General features: G+C 38.9%; 2 protein-coding genes, 1 long non-coding RNA gene and 1 pseudogene across 3 annotated transcripts; 3 read left to right on the top strand and 1 right to left on the bottom strand.

Moving 5' to 3' along the window:
* The first annotated feature begins 1,052 nt into the window (after window positions 1-1,052).
* LOC117233258 lies at window positions 1,053-1,505 on the top strand (annotated as a pseudogene).
* Window positions 1,506-2,301: 796 nt separating this feature from the next.
* Window positions 2,302-4,319, top strand: LOC117233299. Its single transcript, XR_004493293.1, has 3 exons — window positions 2,302-2,340; window positions 3,458-3,611; window positions 3,708-4,319. It is a non-coding gene; the product is annotated as an uncharacterized LOC117233299 (long non-coding RNA).
* A 126-nt stretch (window positions 4,320-4,445) lies between these two features.
* LOC117233298 lies at window positions 4,446-9,009 on the bottom strand. Its single transcript, XM_033493459.1, has 2 exons — window positions 7,821-9,009; window positions 4,446-6,201 (listed from the first exon to the last, which is right to left on the bottom strand). The coding sequence occupies exons 1-2, from the start codon at window positions 8,423-8,425 to the stop codon at window positions 5,703-5,705; spliced, it is 1,104 nt and encodes a 367-aa protein (XP_033349350.1). The 5' UTR covers window positions 8,426-9,009; the 3' UTR covers window positions 4,446-5,702.
* A 5,276-nt stretch (window positions 9,010-14,285) lies between these two features.
* LOC117233480 lies at window positions 14,286-19,635 on the top strand. Its single transcript, XM_033493837.1, has 3 exons — window positions 14,286-15,269; window positions 16,069-17,947; window positions 18,395-19,635. Exons 1-3 carry the CDS (start codon window positions 14,310-14,312, stop codon window positions 19,396-19,398), a joined length of 3,843 nt encoding a protein of 1,280 aa, XP_033349728.1. The 5' UTR covers window positions 14,286-14,309; the 3' UTR covers window positions 19,399-19,635.
* Window positions 19,636-19,699: the final 64 nt, after the last annotated feature.

Here is a 19,699-nt window from a genome sequence, read left to right as displayed (position 1 = left end):
ATAGTTGAGCTAATATGAAATAAGTGTGACGTATTTTTAGCTCCTTAAAATGCATAGAGTTTCTGGTAAATGTGACGCGAATGTCCACCAAACAATATTTCGTAGATATGCAAATATTATTAAGCCAAATATAAATATTTATATCATTTTTCAACTTTTTACGCTTTCAGAAAGTAGCCTTCTCTTTTCCGTTATTTTGTCCATCTATTCTTAGAAAACTATAACCTAACAATTCAAGATAATAATGTAATCGTAATTTTAATTGTAATTTATTCGATGACATATTACAATATGTCTCAGTCTCTTCGTGGATATTCAAATCGCTCCGGTAAGAAAAATGCAGGATTATTCGTAAACGTGTTTGAAAAAGCTACAAATTTTATCGCAAAATTAATACAACTTTACACACGAATTCCATTGCTTCCTTACTCGGTGGAGAAAAGCAACGAGGAACTCGTATCGATGTGGCTCTTAAATAAAAAACAAACACCCCATAAAAGAAATAGACAATCGAATTAACGTTATTATTAAAATTTTACGAGTCACGGGTTACCAGTATTAATAAATATATTTACATAAAATTAAAAAGTTTGATAACGAAGCAAACGTAACTTATTACGATCGTCCTATTCACGAAATGTTATAAAATCGTGAAAAAGAAATCTATAACTTACAACCAATAAATCGTAAATAGATATTTACCAATATTTAGACTGTGAACATTTATGCAAATCCATGCTTCAACGAATGCATTAATTTAAACAATGGCACCTACATAGATAGAGAATCAATTTACTTGCCAAATATCACAATAAGTACTGTACTTTCATATCTTACATACTCTATTCGATTTTGCACCGTCAAATTCTCCATAAATATATCTACCTCCTATTGATATCGTTAATCGGTAAATTATTGTGCAAGAGAAACCGTACACTCGTGTGCATTGTATCATTAAGAACATAATCCTGTCGGATCACCCCGTCGCTTGTGTACAACGAGCTTAAAACGGAAGCCAACGAACGCATAAAATCAGACGATCGACTTTCATGGTCGACCGCGATCGAAATCCAGCGTGCACAATTAAACAGCTCCCATCTCGGCAATCAAATCGTCAAAATTCCCAATATCGAATGGGTTTCCGTGCAGTGGAGGCACTCTGCGACTGTAATGGCACTACCAGTTCTTCCCGCCAAACCGTGGAGTGTTACATCTCCGCGAAGGACCTTTACCATCGTGCAAGCCGATCCTAAAGGCCAGCGAAGGGAAGATGCGGCGTTCGTCGCATGATAATTTCCACCTTTATTCTCCTTCTTATACTGGTCGCTATTTATTGCCTGTCCGCCTCGTGCGATCGTCTACGAACGTTTAGTAGATCGCTAAGAAATCAAGCTCAATCTGAACGCCAACCTAACCCACAACCTCAACTTTCATCGCTACCGATCGAAATTACAGGGGAGGAACCGAATGTGGAAGAGGCGCCACCGGTTGAAGGGGATACGTAGATTTAAAGTTTGGATCGTGAGTATTTTGAAGAAAATTCGATCGTGCGAATTTTCATCGAGATCGTGTTTCTCTATCGTTAAAATATTTCCTAATCCTGCTACGTTCCATGAATTCTTTGTATCTCGATGTTGCCTTCGTTTCAGGCTGGAGAAAGTTTTTTTTTTTTTTTTTTAATGCTTCAAGTATATTAGCGTACGATTGAAACAGGGAAACAGGTAATCTCATGCTGACGACGATTCTTTCTTTTCTCAAATTTTTAGGAAATTTTCTAACGTTTTCTTAGACAAATACGATACCGTCGAAAGCGACCGTAAGAAATATGAAGTTTACAAGAAATGTGAAAGAACGGTGGTGTCATTTCTCGCGTAATTATAAATTACGCTCTTTGATTTGTTTCCAAAGGTCGAAAATCGCTTGGTTTATTGAGATAAAAACAAGACACAAGAATTCGGGAGCTGCAGCAAGGTTAATTACACCTTTGGCAGAGATTGAATCTGAAAGATATGATATTACACGTCTTTTTTAATATCATCGTACGGAACGTAACTGTCAATATTGTTATATTTTCAATAAGAAGTTATAACTATGTATTTTTTTATGTATGGTACTAAAAATGCGGAAAATCTTGAAGACAATTATATTGTAAATCGATCATTCTGAATTCCTCATTCTCCGTCGATGTATTACAGCGTCCAAGAGTTAGTATGCCGCCAATATTTCGAAATATGGTTAACCTATATTCACCTGTGAACGTTTTACTGCCTTCAGAAATCTATCAAGAAAGATAAACGTGATGATTAATGGGTGAAGATCGGGTTGTACGAAGAAAATCAGGTAATCGAAATTACGCTTGAAAATACATTATCGATTATCCGAATTAATTAATTACAGAAAAACCGAATAATGGAATTTTTCAAACTGAAATTACGACGTGCCTTTCATATAGAAAATGATAATTTATTGCACGTTATTAGATGTGTATATCTCGGTCATTTTTTTCGTGGCTTTCTAATCTTTCCTCTTATCTCGTTGATCGATCCTTCGATGTAGTATTATAAATCCTTCTCGAACTCAGTATCTCCGCGGGATTAGTCTTCTTTCGCTTTTCGTACTATCTAATAACTGTTCCCGTTGCTACGAATGTTTCTAAACGTTGTTCACGAAAACATTCCCTTTAATTCTTCTAACAATTTATTCGCCGCTTACATCGCTCGTCTTATCGTCTTATCTTCAAACCACTCTGTGATATAGCTTTCATATTATTGTTCGGATAATCGATTAATTAAAAAAGAAAAAGAATGTTTCAATAATATGACGAAAATTCTAATAAAAGGTGTTCAAAAAATTCAAGTCCTACTCTGCGCTGTAGATAGACTGCGAATATTTATGTATTTATGGCAAACGTGAAAGTATAGAAACACACGGAATACACATAGTAGACGACGACGTATTGAATATTAAAATATACAGGATGGATGGTAACTGGTGGTACAAGCGGAAAGGGGGTGATTCTACGCGAAAAAAGAAGTCGAAAATATAGAATAAAAATTTTTCGTTCGAGGCTTTGTTTTCGAGAAAATCGACTTTGAATTTTCGCTCGGTACGCGTGCAGCACGTTATAAGGGATCTCACTGTAGATCGTTGTCTCGATGGAAAAATTAAAAAGAAAAATAAAAAAAAAACGTTTATTCTATATTTTCGACTTTTTTTCGCATAGAATCACACCCTTTCCACTTGTACCACCACTTACCAACCACCCTGTATATCAAGATTCGTTACGATATCAAGCGAGCAAAACAAATTTCTGCTCAGGTTCTATTTTCACAGCTGCGCTAGTAAAGGTATAAATTTGCATAAATATCCGCGGGCTAATTACAGCCTTTTTTCCCCATCCAAATCCTTGATATTTTCACATTGTTAATTGATTTCGATTACGATATCGTTAAAATAGATAGAATTCGGTTCGCAAACCACCGTAAACCATCGATATCGATCGCAAAAGCTCGACATAAGTCTGAAACGATGCATGAAAGGAGAAAAAAAAAAGTGGAAACGGAACGTTTGATCCTGGATAACGAATGTGGCAAGCGCGGTGCTCGGTGTATGTAAGTACATAAATCCGTGTCCGAAACAGAGCGAGGTCGAAGTACATTTTTCATCCGCAACATTATTCGGGGCGAAAGTAATGTTACATTTCACAGAACAACGCCGATACGGTTCCGTGTGTCGTAACAGCTGCGAGTAGATGGAGTGCACACAGAGGGCAGAAGAGCGAAAGAGAAGGGGAGAGGAACGAAACGAGAGGGTGGTTCCTGTGATCTACATTTTAATCTTCCAGCATCGATGAAACGAGGGAATCAAAGCATCGTTCGGTTATACGCGCTGAAAAATCAAATTCAATGACTCGAATGCATTTGAACGTTGTCAAAGCAGCTAGGGGCAATAGCCGCTATGGCAAAGGCCCATGCGATAGCCATGCGCGAAATAGCCGAAATTTATAAGCATTTTTAAAAATATTATCACTGCGAAAAAAGGAAATATCAGAAATATAAATAATAATTTCGAAAATATTAAATCTTCGGTAAAATATGAAAAGCTTGGCGTGTAACTGTCGCGTGTTATCGCTGCGACAGAATCTCCACTGTTTTCAATAAAATGCTTGCTTTTTAGGAGGGAAAAACGACAATAGGGAATTGGTGAAACATCGTGTTAATAGTCTTTTTATGTTGTTACGATTATCGTAAAAATCGGTAACAAAAGAGATAATTTACTTTTCAAATCAATGGCTGATTTATTATCTTTATAAAATACAAAAAAAAAAAACAAGAAAAAGAAAACAACGAAAGAAGCGACTCAATCGGAGAAACGATAAAGTCGATATGTAAATGATAAATCCATAAAGTCTTACACCGTGAATTGAATTTTACTGCGATTACGATTATTAAATTATGATAAATTATGAGATCAAAGGCGGAAGTTAATGATTTACAAATTCAAAACAGTCGCTATCTACGAATTATCATTATCCGGACCAATGACTCAGGAGTCTTAAAGATATTGTTTTCTGCGTAATTTCTACTGATAATATATTAGAAATATCGTCATTATCTCTGAGTCTAAAATTGCAATCACATTCCTTGCAAATTATCGGTAACAAGCTGTACGATCTTAAATTCATCGATATATCGGAGTGAAAAGGACAATTAGTTTTATTAGCCGCAATTAGTGACTAAAATATTCGTTTGTTACAAAACGTCTTTTATCAAAAAAAAAGATCTATTAAAAGGAAGAAAAAAAATATGGCGCGCTAAAGATAGAAAGACATTAAACCTCCAGCCACAAGCGATTTCTTTTACTAAACTCGATCTATTCGTTCGTATAACAGTCTTCGGTCATATAGGAAACATTATATCCAATAAATAGCAGTCGTCGCAGAAAGTATCAATCAATTTCAGATAATTGGTATTTTATCGGGCCTTCGTTTGTTATCTCGAGTCATTTTTAAACGCACTTATTTACCTGCTATAATTCCGTTAATTCTATTTAATATCGTTACAAAACTGATCACGTATCTAAATTGTTTCCTCTTCTAGCACATTTTAAACGATCAATACAGATAATTTCAGGAAATTTTCGAATCGGAAGAAATCATAAACGAACAGCACCACGAAGAAAACATCTAAAGGTTTGTTCTTATATAAAATCACGTGGAAATTTTCCTACAAGTATATTTAGTTGCCACCATAAAACCAGTAACCTAGATGATGTAAGACTTTTACGCAATATTGCATACGGCCTAGTTAGAACGCTTGATAGCATATTTATGTACACAACAAAATAGGCTAAAATGACGTGTTCCGATGTTTTAATGATTAATCAGCGAAAGGCACACGTTTCGATGGGAAACGTTGGTTTCCAATGCTCGAATAACGTAATAAAAAAGGCAGCTGCACTTTTCAGTAACCTGATTGAACCAACAAAGAGCAAGCAAAAATCAAGTAGTTCTCCAAACGTGCTATATTTTCATCCTCTATCGATGTTCGTAATAATAAACTTTTGCGCTTTTAAATACGAAACCTACCTCCTTATAGTTGTTAAAACACTTTGATTTCTATAAATATCAACACAAATATCAGCCTAATAATACCAGGTGAAGCGTGATTTTGAGAAAACCTGTGGCTGGTGGATTAACAAAACTATTTCTGCGTTTCATCGAAATTGTCCAACTGTTCTAGCAATAACAAAACTCGAGTAAGTTCGTCGTCGGTAATGTGGTCTAAAATTGACAGTACGACGCAAGCAAAGAGGAACTTGTCGACCACATCTTCTCTCAAACGTTCACTGTCTACCTCTGGATATTCAGATCTGACGGTGTCGATGTACAGCGTCAAAATTTTCTGCACCTCCGACGGCCCATTTTCATGTGTCACGTTATACAGTAGAATGGGCCCGAGATCGACAGCCGGCGAACAATATCTCATTGTTTGCCAGTCGATCATCTTCGCGTCGATCGGTTTCCCGTTCTGGTATTTGAACAGTAGATTATCGTGTGAAAAATGGCCGTGGCATATTGTAGAGACGTCGTTCACCCCCGTCGCGATGGCTTTCACTATTTCCATTGGTCTCTTGTTTAATCTATGTTTTATCCTCTCTACGAACCCAGAGTTCGGCATCGTCTCGAGAATATCCAGCATTCTGAAATCAGCGTACACGTAGCGTATAATATTTTGATATACTGATATATATATATATATTATTATTAATTATACATATTATTAATAAATATTATTGATATAATAATCAAACCGACTGAAAACAATAATCGAACTTGCACGATGTTTTCTGCGAAGAATGAACTTTGTTAAGATTCATCTTGTTGCTGTTCCACTTTTTCTCATGTTAGACGAAAGAAACGAAAATTTCGAGAAATATGGTTGCGCGTGATTAAGCGTGAAAACCATTATCGGCGAATCTATTATAATAATATGTTTCAACATAGAACGGCGAGGACGTAGCTGCGCTCAGATTTTCTAACAAACTGGCAATTAATTGATTCGCGTCAATCTCTTGATACTGGAAACTCGATCAATTTTGCATTCTGTCCGCTTCAATTGCGTACCGATTATTGCGCCTATACCGAAGTTGCTATTTTATTGCCAGTAACATCGATAACGTCAATATTACCGGTCAGATACCTACTCTGTATCTCTCAACGACGAAACTATCGCACGTTCGATACGATACAATTCTTCCATCGGTTAGATTTATCAACCCTTTTATCGGTATCACGAACGAAAATTCATCCAAGGGAAATTTAAGTTGAAAGCTATATTCCAAGATTCGGTGTTATTATAACGTATCCATCCGGTCATTGATTACATTTTCTTATACTTGACACTTCTTTCTATTAACAAATGTGTACTGGCATTTTGAAAAAAAATTAGTTTCCACATTGTTTTCAAACTACTATTTAAAGAAATAATTATTATACCTACAGTACCGTTATTATAGTACGCTTAAATGGCTTCATCAAGAGTATCAATTAAGAGTTTGTTAAATCCCGCCACAGAATTCATGCGCGATCCATAGGTCGTAGCACTAATTTTATTCGATTATAGCACATTCGGCAAAAGAAAAAGGAATGCTACTTGTTCAATCCATAATTACAATTGTTAAGTACAATTACCAATGCTTAGCCAGAATTAAGAAAATTCTGTGTTACATATTCCTCCTTTTTTTTACTGTTTCTCCTCGTCCTACTGTTTACGTTTTCTAACTACCTTACGTCATAAAAAAAAAAAAAAAAAAAAAAAAACGGTAGATCGTATGATTTTGAGAAACACGTACTCGTTACTTTCACAAAGTTACGTAGATCCTAATCTTCGACTTGAGTAATCGACACAACGCGAAATCGCAATCAATGCGTTTTGAAAATCGAGCCTTTTCCTAGCATTCATATACAGACCATTGTTATCTTCGTTATCATATCGTAAGTACATTTCTATCGGCACATGTATCCGAAATTCTGTCAAACGAAACCTTTGTCTTACGATCTTTACACGGTTCGTCATAATTTATTATCTTGCGGATTTTTTCATAATTTTATATTTTTCGAAACACGATTCAAGATATAGAACGTAGATACTTTATCTTGAATATTTTATCATTTATCATTTTATTATTTATTATATCAATTATTCTTGTCTGTCGTGTCCCACATATCTTTTCATCTTAAAACCTGCCATTAATTGATAAAATCCGCGGTCTAATAATCATCGTCGCATCTTATTAGCAAGAAAGGATCAAGAAATTACCTAGTCGATCTCTTCTCGTAATGCAACATAGTCTCTTCCGTGAGAGAAATTTCAAGCAATTTCGCCTCGAATTCCCTGAAGACCTGCGGTTCTGTCGCTTTCAATCTCAACCCTCTGGCGTGAAACTTGGCCAGAACTTGCACGCACAATTTCAAGTGTTCCTCGTCCAATTCACCGTCCACCTGCGTGTAACCAGCTTCCTCCAAATCCTCGAGAACGATCACCGGTCTTCCGTAACGACCTAAATCCGACAGGTAACACTTTGGAACCAAATCGGTTCCATACTTGAGCGTCATCTTCGAGTAGAACATTTCTTCGTTTTGGTAAGCATCGAACGCTGTCGGACTCTTGTGCTCTGCCTCTTCCTCGGGAAGCAGTTTCAGTAACAGCGGGAAGCTGCGTGGCTCGCCGGAGAACCTGACCACGATCGTCACGCGATAAATCTCGCTGCTTCGACTCAGCTCGTCCAGACGAATCGTTGCCGAGTCGAACTCAACGAATTCCCTGGAATTCGGCTCGCAGAAGCAACGATCTTGCACCATTTCCGGCAGCAATTCCTTTTCGATGAAGGCGAAGCTTCGCTCCCAAACCTCGTGGGACTTCATGCTCCGAACAATATCGTCACCAGTTTTTACACCGATTATTAACAAGCTGAGCAATTAAAGTTCAAACTGACCGCCTACGTTCTTAATCCACGATATAATGGCCGCCGTCTTTTCTCTATACTTATCGAACAACTTACATGTACGATAACTTTCCTCGTACGTCGCCAATAACGTAGGAATCTTGTAGAATCGAAGCACGTGTAGCGAATAATTGTGGGAATATCGTGGCGGATGCACTATATAGTTCGATTTCGATGACTCAGTTTCCACAATTCTGATTCTGATATAATAACTGAAAACAACACTTCTGGATAGGTTCGACGAGATTGTTATTCTAAGAACGATTGTCACGCGAACAACAACGATAACTACGATCGACGATGAACAGTCCAAGATTCTCGGCTATCTCACAGCCTATGGATACGAAATGCGTGACAAATAAGAGACAGATAAGGCGTTGTTGATATCGGCATTCGACATTCGGTAAGATCGATGCACGCGTGGCAACGAGTCGGCCGCAAGTAGCCAGCCGGTGAAACTCTGAAAGTATCGTAGGAAATTGTTACGCGTGCCGATTCCCCTCGCAACGCGCAACCGAGATAATGAAACTCTTATCTTCCAATGACGTCACGTACTCCATGATACTCAGCAACGAACGGAGATCGATTTAGCTACTTCGCGCGCATTTTCAATAGCTCGAACGTATCGTGTTCACCAATTCGTTTGACGCGAGAATGAACGTAAAGTAATTCTAGCGTATTATCTCTCTTTCGTATCTACTGTTAAAAAACAAGACTGTATTACACGTTGTGTAATTGCTGGTAAATTATAAAACGAAGCACCCAAAAAGATGTTTAAGCTTGGCAGTTTTTTTCGCTTGGTTTCAAGGAGGATATAAACGCGACGTTAATAGATAGCAAATAATTAATATTCTTCCTGTCAAGTAAACATGTAGAGAAGATACGAAGGTCAATTTCGCTGTTTCGAACGAGGTGATAATACGTTTTTCTCTTTTTTCTTTCATTTGCATACTAATCTCGCGTCTCGAGGACGGGCATCATAGTTTATATCGCGAGTTTTAAACAATTCTCCAGTAGAAATAATTTATGTACTTGTTGACTTCATGTATACGAAAAAGGTGATCTCGGAATTGCCGCGGTAAATGGCAAGAAATGTTAATCCGTAACGTGAAACGTTAATTTGGGAAAATACAGGGTGGTTGGTAACTGGTGGTACAAGCGGAAAGGAGGTGATTTTTTTAATTTTTCTTTTTAATTTTTTTAAAAATCTACAGCGAGATTCGTTGTAACGAGACGTGATAAAGTGCACGCGTACCGAGCGAAAATTCAAAGTCGATTTTCTCGAAAACAAAGCCTCGAACGAACAATTTTTATTCTATATTTTCCACTTCTTTTTTCGCGTAGAATCACCCCATTTCCGCTTGTACCACCAGTTACCAACCACCCTGTATAAAATTAGCGAATATCGTTATAAGAAGAGACGATAAATATAAAATGACGTACACGACGACGTCCGAATTTTGAAGCTGGTTTGCTCGATTCGATGATAGAAAAATTTACACGACAGAGAACATGCCGAATCGATTGGTCGTTCGAATTAATTCGACGAGATCGATATCGGCGGTTTGCGAGCCAAGATAGAAAATTAGATAACGAGTGACAGGAATAGGGCAATTATAATAATAAGGAAATCTTTTAGACGGTGATTCGTTGAATTTCACAGGGTCTTTGAAGCGTAACGATGCTACGAGAAAGCTCCAACAAGTGATTTTAATTCTAACATGATTACTTTGGTAAATCCCGAACTAAACGGAGTTCGTCCTTTGTTCTTTAAAAGTTTTACTCGCTGGCTCATTTTAATACCAGATGAAATAATTTGAATTTTCCCAGGATTCGTGGATACTCGATTCTCGCGGATACTTGATATTATTGCAAATTTTGAGCGGATTCGTTTGATAATCCGATCGAAATAGAAAAGCGCGCGTACCTTGACGTGGAAGCTATAAAAAGCTCGAATACCAAGAAATTCTGAAATTTTTTCATTTCTGATCTGCTTTCTATCTTTGCCTTTTCGACGGGGACGCAGCTGCAGCTGCGAATTTCTCAACGCGAGCAACAGACTCCTACGTATTTATTAAAAATTTCTCGATATTTTAATTAAAGGATTACATCTTCGATAGAACCGAGTTTAATCTTCGTATTTCTTCCGGAAATGTAAAAAGTGTGGAAAGTTTAACAAGCTCAGTTTCAAAGTTAAAGTAATTTGGATACAATTTTTCGGTTCAGAGCTCGATTCGCGAAGTAAACGCGTAATACGCTTGCCCACAAATTAGAATCCAAACGAGAAAGCCGAAGTTCCTTAACTTCGTGTTCGTAAAATTGTATGCCACTTGTCGTCTAGTAACAGAGTATGAAAGTTATCACGTACGATGCAACGATTATTACGTAAATTCCTAGCCAATCTTATATAAAATACTTTTTCGTACAGTTATTCATAGAAATCTTACATCTTATAAAGATGTAATTTTTGTTTAAACGAAGCACATGCATATTCTGATGTCTAATAACATCCTTCGAGGATCACGTTCGCGATTTTTCCACTAGAAAAGTGTCGCTCCCTTAAAAATTCGTACGAAAACAAATAAATCTACTTAAATCCATCGTACTGGGAACGTAACGCAAATGACAAATAGATTATCCGTACGAAAACGGTTCGAACGACTCGCAACAAGTCGAAGAATGATACGAATCGTTATCGCTACAACTTCATGCCACGACAAAGTGGAATCTACCAACGGTGCAAACGTCACCCGTAAACCAATACCAAATCCGACAATCCCTTCAGGCTGCCGTAATTCAAAATTCCATGTGACAGGACCGCAACGAAACTCGCCATCCAACAGCAAAACCAACCACTTCCGTTGAACGATCGTAAACAACGCCGCGAAAAATCTCTGAAAAAGACCGAATTCAAAGGACTTAACCTGCCTCTTCATGATTAATTTACCTCAGCATCTGCCGTTCGTGTCGTCGATTATGCCAAGCCAGAACGTACCGATACAACAGACGAGCCAGAATTTCCCGATAACGTACCAACAACCGCAAACGGTCACCCAACAAATGCAAACCGCTCCTTCCGTTGCTTATCCAACCAATCCGCAAGGTATTTCGCTAGTGTTGCAAGACTTATTAACAGTTCGTACCATCGTATGTACGTGTATGTATACATATATATATAAACGTATGTATGTGTATATATATAGTGCGTGTATCGATTATCGACAGAGCTGGGATTTCACTGGTAAATATTGCTTCTCGGATCGAGGATCACGGTCGAACGGATTCGGTTTAATGAAACGCTTTGAGAACCTAATGAAGGTTTTTCGTTGCAATTCGGTGGTAGTGATTTCGTAGTATTTAACACGTCGATCGTGGATACAGAGTTGGTACGATGGTCATTTAAGCTTTTCCAAGGGGTTTTTTTGTTACGAATTCATTAATTTCGTTTTTTATCATTTGGGAGAATTTTGGACGATGTTGGTTTGGTACATATTATAAATTTCCAATATGTACAACGATGTAGCCACTCAAGATAAGACGTTCATTTGGTTAGTTTCTTTTATCATGAAAGTTGGCAGATTTCCGATGATATTTCGATAAACGTTACAAATTTCTAATGTAACGGGTGTAGTCGTTTAAAAGGAGAGATTTTTTTTTTTAGGTAACGAGTCCATCGCGTACTTGTTTTCCTAATTCGTGAGGATCTCGGATACTTCGATTAATATGATACGTTTGTTGCGACGATTGTAGAAAACATGGAACGATATTTGATAGAAAAGTAAATGGAAAATGTAAAATAAAAGAGAAGAACGGAGAAAAAGATTGCGCTACGTCGTAAAAATAACTAGACTCGCATTTCCAATCTCTTCCTGATTTCTATATTTTTCGTCAACTTTCCTCTATTATTCCTGTCGTTTTATTCAATTATTTTTTATTTCTTTCCCTGAGACTTCCAATATTTTCAAAGTAGGTACATCCTCTCTTACGGGTAGTTCTTATTGTTGGTCAAGCTTGACGATTTTTCAAAATCGAGTTCCTCGGAGAATTCAAATAGAAAAATTTCGTTTCGTGTGGTACGATGGTCACAAGTCATCGGGAAATACCTAGTCGCGTTTCCTTTATACAAGAATTTCACATATTCTCAGTCAACTCCACGCACCAACTGCCTTTGTCATTGATTTTAACGTGCTTTTGTCGTCCCCGTGCTCGTTTAAAAAATATCGTTAATATCATTTCGTATCAAATGAAACTAACACAGCTACTAGACAAACGAGTGTTACTCGTTTCCTGAAAAACTTTGTGAATTTATCGGCTACCGTCGAAAGCTTATATCGTCGAATTTATTTCCTTCTTCGACTATCTTGTATCAAAATACTCTTCTTTTTTTTTTTTTTTTGCCACCGAGTGATCCGAAATTCAAAAAAAAATAAGCAAAAATGTACTTGTCACATTTTTCGCCTGTGATCTTCGTATTAGGTTACGCTGTGAGCGTAAAAAAATGTTAGATTTTAAAAAAGTATGAATAACCTTTGGAAAAATGTTGCGCGCGCAAAATTTATGTTATATCGATCGAGTCCTAACGCATAAAGCTAAATTATTATTCGCATTATATTTTCGTTCTTCTATTTTGAATGACTAAATTATCTTCTATATATAACGCGAGTTGAAAATTGAATATACAGTAAAAATTGCACGCGAAATTTCACGTTAAATAAAAAACGAGTCGAGAGTTTATCGAGCATGGTGGATTTTACCTTAATAGAATTCTACCGCGAAAATTACGATACAGCTCATTTCAGAATCGATTGTTCCTAAAATAAAGTCCTATAAAGGAATTTCGTTTCGCAGTTCCGATCCACATTTTTATATAAAACAGCTTTAGGATCGCGGCACGATTTTCAATCCACCGTGAACGAATATTCCCGAGCATTGCTGCGACGATGTAGCCATTCTCGATATTTTCACAGACAAAAAGTGTTTCTTCGTGCTTCCCACGATAATTTCAATCTTCTTTAGTACAGCCAACGACCTTAACGAAGTCATTAAAACGTTCAAACTACGAAGTATTAAGCTTTATTTCACCGATAGCTTGTTTTTAAAAACAGATTCTTACAAACAATTCCTTTGGTTTATCCGCGAGATAAGAATATTTCAAACCATGAATTTTAAGGTATATACATATATATGCGTTATACAAAGAGAGCACTTGTTTAAATTCGTGTTAAGCTAAATCAGTCCTCTCCTGACAAACAAAAATATTTTCTGTGTAACGTGTGTTAACCGTATGTTTAAACATCACGTGTTCGTATACCTACAATTGTATTACCAAAAGCACGTGAGCATCTCCAGGTATTACGAAGGTAAACATTTTTTGCATACGGTGCAGTTGCCATAAAACCGTCTACGACATATAGAAGAATTTACGCGACACTGCTAGATTATACGATAAATTAATTACTGCGCTTAATTCTGATCTGAATTTCCGAGTGTCTAACGCCGCGATGATAAAACTACGCTCATAATCCTATCTAAGAAAAACGTCGATGATCCTGTAAACATCGAAAAATATGATCTTTAGAATAATATTGAAGTGAGAATAATTTCGCGCTTACCATCGTATTTAAACAGCGAAATCAAATTATTAACTTCTTCCTCTGATATTTTTCCCTATCGTCGATCGTAAGTGAGATATTTGAGATTACCAAGTTGGATAGGACACCCAGTATAATAACCGAAGAAAAAAATATTTATCCGTGAACTGCGGCATTCTAGCGCTCAACCGTACGATTCTTTTATACTAAACGATGCAAAAGGACACGGTTCGTCCGTTAACTCGACAAATTATCAATACAGATCCCTTCAAGCCGTTCTACCAACTCCATCAAGCGGACGTATTCCTGGCGAATCACCAGTACCAGCCAAATCTGCAACCTCCAAGAAACACGTACCCATTGTCGTTTCAACCAGCCCCTGTGCAAACTCAAGCCAACTACGGTAGCCTGCCTCAAAACATCCTCGACCAGATTCGTAGCTGCGTTAGTAGCGCAGCCCCGATATTTATCCTGCCAGGTGGTTGTCATCGACAAACCGGTGCAAGCAATTTAAACGAAGGCGTAGCGCAGCACAGCACAGGACAGTCGACGAATGTGAATCCCTTCGCGTCCTTCCACTGTCCACCCTCGTTCTATCCTTATCCGGTGCCTATGCCGGTGTTGGAGCCATTCGGAGTTCAAACTCGAGGCAAAGACGGTTCTCGCGGTTGCTTCTCGTGCTGTCAGAGAAAGCAACGCGGCTTGGATGGCAAGGAATATGCCGTGGGATGTTGCTGCGACGTTCACGAACAAGAGGAGCATCGTTGCACGGCTACGAACGGCGATACTATTTGCTCGAAACGAGATTGTCCTGTTTCCATAAGTTTGCAGGCGTTGGCGTCGCAATTTCTCTCGCTGCCAGGAATTATTTCTTGCGCTGTTACTAGGCTAATTTTACGAAAAATACCTGGATCGAATATAACCAGTAGCACGGAGGACACGATGGATAAGGCGATCAAGTGCTTGGAGACGCTGAACAAAGAGCAGCTGCTGGCCGAGTGCAGAAACTCGCAGCATGCGAACGCGCTCATCAACCTTCACATGACTACCAATCCTCCGGTGAATATTATTCCGCTGCTTACGTTGCTGCAACTCAAGGTGAACGTCTTGAAGGCGCAGGTGGAGAATTTGATTAATAAAAAGGTGACGGAGTGTCAAGGATTTGGATTCGAGGTGAGCATCTTCGTCTCGTGCTTCAACGCTGTCCTTCTGAATTTTTTATTAATCTTCCTTAACTTTCTCGGGATAGTAAGTGAGATCGCAAGTCCATTCGTTTGTTTGCAAACTCGTTTGTCCCAATTTCTTCTTCTACTTTCTATCCGTCTAGTGTTTGACGATTCTTTCGTGATTAAATTTTGCAAGGATATATCCAGTTCATTGCAACGACCCTATTTCACGAATGTATCGGGAGAATTCAAATCGTATAGACCTAACTCGCTCGGGGCCTTCTATAAATGATTTAAAAGCACGCAAAGGTCAAAGTCACATTGAACGTTAAAACCATCGATGGTCGACTCAACGACACGGTCGTGTAAAATATAAAGCGCGAGGTCGCTGGAACGAGATCGCAAAGCAAATCGCTGCAGGTCAATTAAAATTGTCCCAAGAATCGAAAGTCGTGTTGGCGACTCGTAGAAACGATTCCAAATCATCTCACAATCGTAAGAAAGTGAATTCAGGGTTTCGTCGAAAATGTACAGGTTCGATCGAAGTTCGTCTCTCATTCGATGAACCCGAAAAGAAATTCGATAAATCTGAGAAGACGTTTCTCCGTTGCTTCGATTCCTCGTTCGAACCTCGCTTTCCCGAAAGCCAAAATTAACCCGATGACGCTCCGTTTTTCACGTCACTTAACCCACTCTCTGTCTACCCACACTTCGCTCGTAATTTTCGAACAGAACGTGAATATTACGAAAACACGTTCGCTCACAGGCGCACGAGGAATATCATTCGCCACTGTTTGTGTTTCCAGGTAGAGACTAGCGGCCCCATAGATCCAACCGTGCTGTCGATGAAGACGAACGCCGAGCTGCGTCAACTGTTAGCAGCTTTGCGGCAAAAAGAATGCGACGAGAGGGTGAACGTCAACTTCTCGCCTTACCATTCTCAGAAGGTGATCGCCGAGTGTCGTCTGAACAACGTTCAAGCGAAAATTCGCCAAGTGGAGACGGAGTTCGACAGGAGAAGAGACATCTCGGTACCCGGTCCGACTCTCACTTCCAGGATTATCCGACAGTTTTCTGAATCTACGTGCGCGTTTGGCTTCGCGCAGACGGGACTGTTCGAGCCTTATGTGCAGGGAAGAATGTCGGACTCGCCAGATCCGTTTGCACGAAATCCGAGGAGGCTCGCGTTGAAGCCTCACGAGCCTGCACAGAGAACTGTCCAGTGGAAGGAAGAAGATAAAGCCGTTGCTACGTCTGAGAATGGAACGACCACGTGCAGAGACGCGGAAACGGGCGAAGATCGCGTTGTTCGTTCGAAGGAAAACGGAGTGGAATCAAAATCCAGCGAGGACACTTGTAGCTGCGAAGAAAGTTCCTCGCAAGAGAGTCTCGATGAGGATAAAAAAAAACTTGGCTTAAGAATCGATCGGCATGGAAACGTGATCGTAAGTAGCGCCTGCAGTTCGAGAGGCGTGTCCTTGTTCAAACTTGCATCGCGTATTGTTGAGAAAATGAAGCAGGTTTCCGGCGAGGATTACGCGGAGAACGAAGGAGAAGAAGCGAAAGGAGAAGGGCGTGAGTCGAGAGACGAAGAAGAAGATTCTGTGATAGAGTTTCGTATCAAGGAGATTGGCGTCGACGGTAAAGAGTTTGAGATAATTACGATTGACGATGATGACGAGGATACGAAAAGTAAGACGTTCGATGGTGGAAAAGCGAGTATTAAGAAGGAGCGTGAAAGCGATACGGATGTCGGAGAGAAGGTGGGCGTCGGGATAGAAACCGGTACTTTGAGAAAGACAGATATCGAAGAAAACTCCGAAGGGATAGAAGCTTCCGTTGATGCAGGCTTTCCAATAAAACAGGAGACCGAAAGTATAGAAAGAATGATAGATTCTGATTACAAAGACATTAAGGAAGAACCAGCGGAAAAGGGCGAAAGCGATCAGAAGCGTTCTACGACGACAGCTGGTGTAGAACCAAAAAAGGAGGCGGTAGTCTGGGAATCAGACGCGAAAGTAAAAGCAGAACCTAAGGATTACGTCCTCGTAACTAAGAAAGAAATCGTTCGAATGCCTGACAACATCGAATCGCTGGGTGTTACGTCTTCGTCCAAAGAAACTGCGGTCGAAAAAGAAAATGACAGAGCGTTTAAAGAGGAACCGATCGCTGAGAACGTCCCGATACACCGAGAAACTGTAAATCAGACGGTTGCGAACAGGCAACCGTCCCGAAAGTCGTCTTCTGATTTGTATAAAACGTTGAACTACACCGTTATAGCGAAGCCAGTGAGCCCAAATAAACAACGAAAGAAACTTGAATGCGTTTCAAATAAAAACGAGATCGATTCTGAATCGCGGAAAAAAGATAGAAAAAGGAAAAATATACAGATCGTCTCCATGATGACTCGTGTTAAATATAATAAACAATTTGTAGATTTCCGGGGGTGGAACGATGCGAATAAAAGACACATAGAACGTGATTTCTCGAAGAGCGTCGACAAAGAAAATGAGAATGACGAGGATGATAGATATCTTTTTTCAAAGAAAGAACATTTTTCTATGACACGCAGCGACCAACAACGTGAATTAGTATCGATGGTTCCTACGAGCACCGAAACCAACGATGACATTGAAAAGAATACACTCGAGGAAAAGATGTTCCCAAAGAGTCGTCGAATGAATGGTGAGTAAATACGTAATTATGGTAATATTATAACACCTTGATACCTTAGATACCTTAGATAAATTATCCCATCTACTATCTGAAAACAGCCAAGAAATATCTTATTGCCTGTTTATGCTGCCTTTGTTTTTCTTTATTCAATTTAAAATATTTTCTCGTTACCTCGCAAACAGACTGTACGATGTGTGTCTTTGCTTGAAAAATACGAAACACGAGCAACTTCAAATATCTCGACATATCTTGCAAAATGGAAAAATTGTCAGATGGGGTATTTTAATTAAAAAAGAGAGAATACTCGGTGAATATCATTGAATCGATCAGAGAACGATAGGAAATTATAAAAAAGCAATGTTTTTTATTTAGTTCGGATAGTACAGTTTCGGTATTGGGTATACTTGGAGTAACGCGCAAACGTTACAAAATACAAGCGACCAATATGATCCGTAGGCGAGAAAATGACAAATGGGCTGAAACGCTTTCCACCGCTGAAGCATACATATTCAAACGCAGCAGGAACAACAGCCGAGATCTCGGAAAATCTACTTCGTGGAAAAGAGATCGAGTCAAACTGCTCGAGGATCGTTTGCGATAGAAGTAGCTCTTATCATTGCAATTCGAAAATGGAAAATGGCATTGTCTCCGTGATATATTCCATGATGGAAAGTCGGTTTGTTTCCTTGAACTCGTTGCTCGGCAATATAGCGAATTTCCAAGGCGTCCTCTCCAATTTCCATCTGAACAAATCGTTCAACGATACTCGCGACGAAGATAATTTAAATTCGAATCGAGACGACGCAAAAAATAAAAGGCTAAAATCGCAGAAAAACAATTGGATTGCACTTCCGCCGAATACGAACGCTTACAACGATGGTGAGCACGATGTTTCCGGCGGAAATCGTGTTTCCGTTGGCGAACAGTGTATTAACGTGCACGAAACGAGACATTCGATAATCGTGGACAGAGAAAAGAACGATTATCTGCTGATCGGGGGTTCTGTTAGCGGCCAATCTCGAGAATTATCGAGAAACGATTTCAAACGACCATATCATACACGTAGAAACATATTGATAAGAAGCCGACTGAAAAGTTCGGGAAACTCGAGACACGAGTATCTGCGTCCTTTCACGATCTTCAAACGATTGAAGGGAAATAAAATAGTCGCGTCTCAGACAGGTTCGCAAATCCAACATCGACTAAAAGCTAGACAAAGATTTTTAGCTTTGCCTGGAATACCCGAGGATGTGGAGACGTTAAGCAACGGTAAACACGCTAATGCATTTGTAACGACGAATAACGCATCTGAGAACGTAATAACGCAGCAGGATAGTAAACGTAATAATTGCGTCGCTGTTACTGAATGCTCCGCTCTTTCCATTGATCGTTGCTCGACAGAAAAGCATCGGGTAATTAACGGTTCTCTCAATGGGATGGTAGTAAATGAACAGATATAGTTTGAATGAATATCACGATTTTATTAGCGTTTGGCAGTAAAGTATAACGTTGGAGATTAAATGGAGAAATAATGACATAAGGACAAACGAATATCGTATAGATTTACTTTTGTGCGAAATGAAATTTTCTTCCAACTAGTATCTCCCTTCTTTGAAAGTTGTACTTCTCCGGAACATCGTACAAATGCTCTCTAATCGTTTGGTGTCTTTGGAAGACCCAATCGTATCGATAAAAAAAAACGCAAACTTTGCGTATCAATGTACACACGATATATAAATGATCCTTTTAAAGAGAAAAAGA

This window comes from Bombus vosnesenskii, unplaced genomic scaffold (assembly GCF_011952255.1).
Source record: "Bombus vosnesenskii isolate JDL3184/JDL3185 unplaced genomic scaffold, Bvos_JDL3184-5_v1.1 scf7180000013295, whole genome shotgun sequence".
Classification (NCBI taxonomy): domain Eukaryota; kingdom Metazoa; phylum Arthropoda; class Insecta; order Hymenoptera; family Apidae; genus Bombus; species Bombus vosnesenskii.
This window is presented reverse-complemented; position numbering and strand designations above follow the sequence as displayed.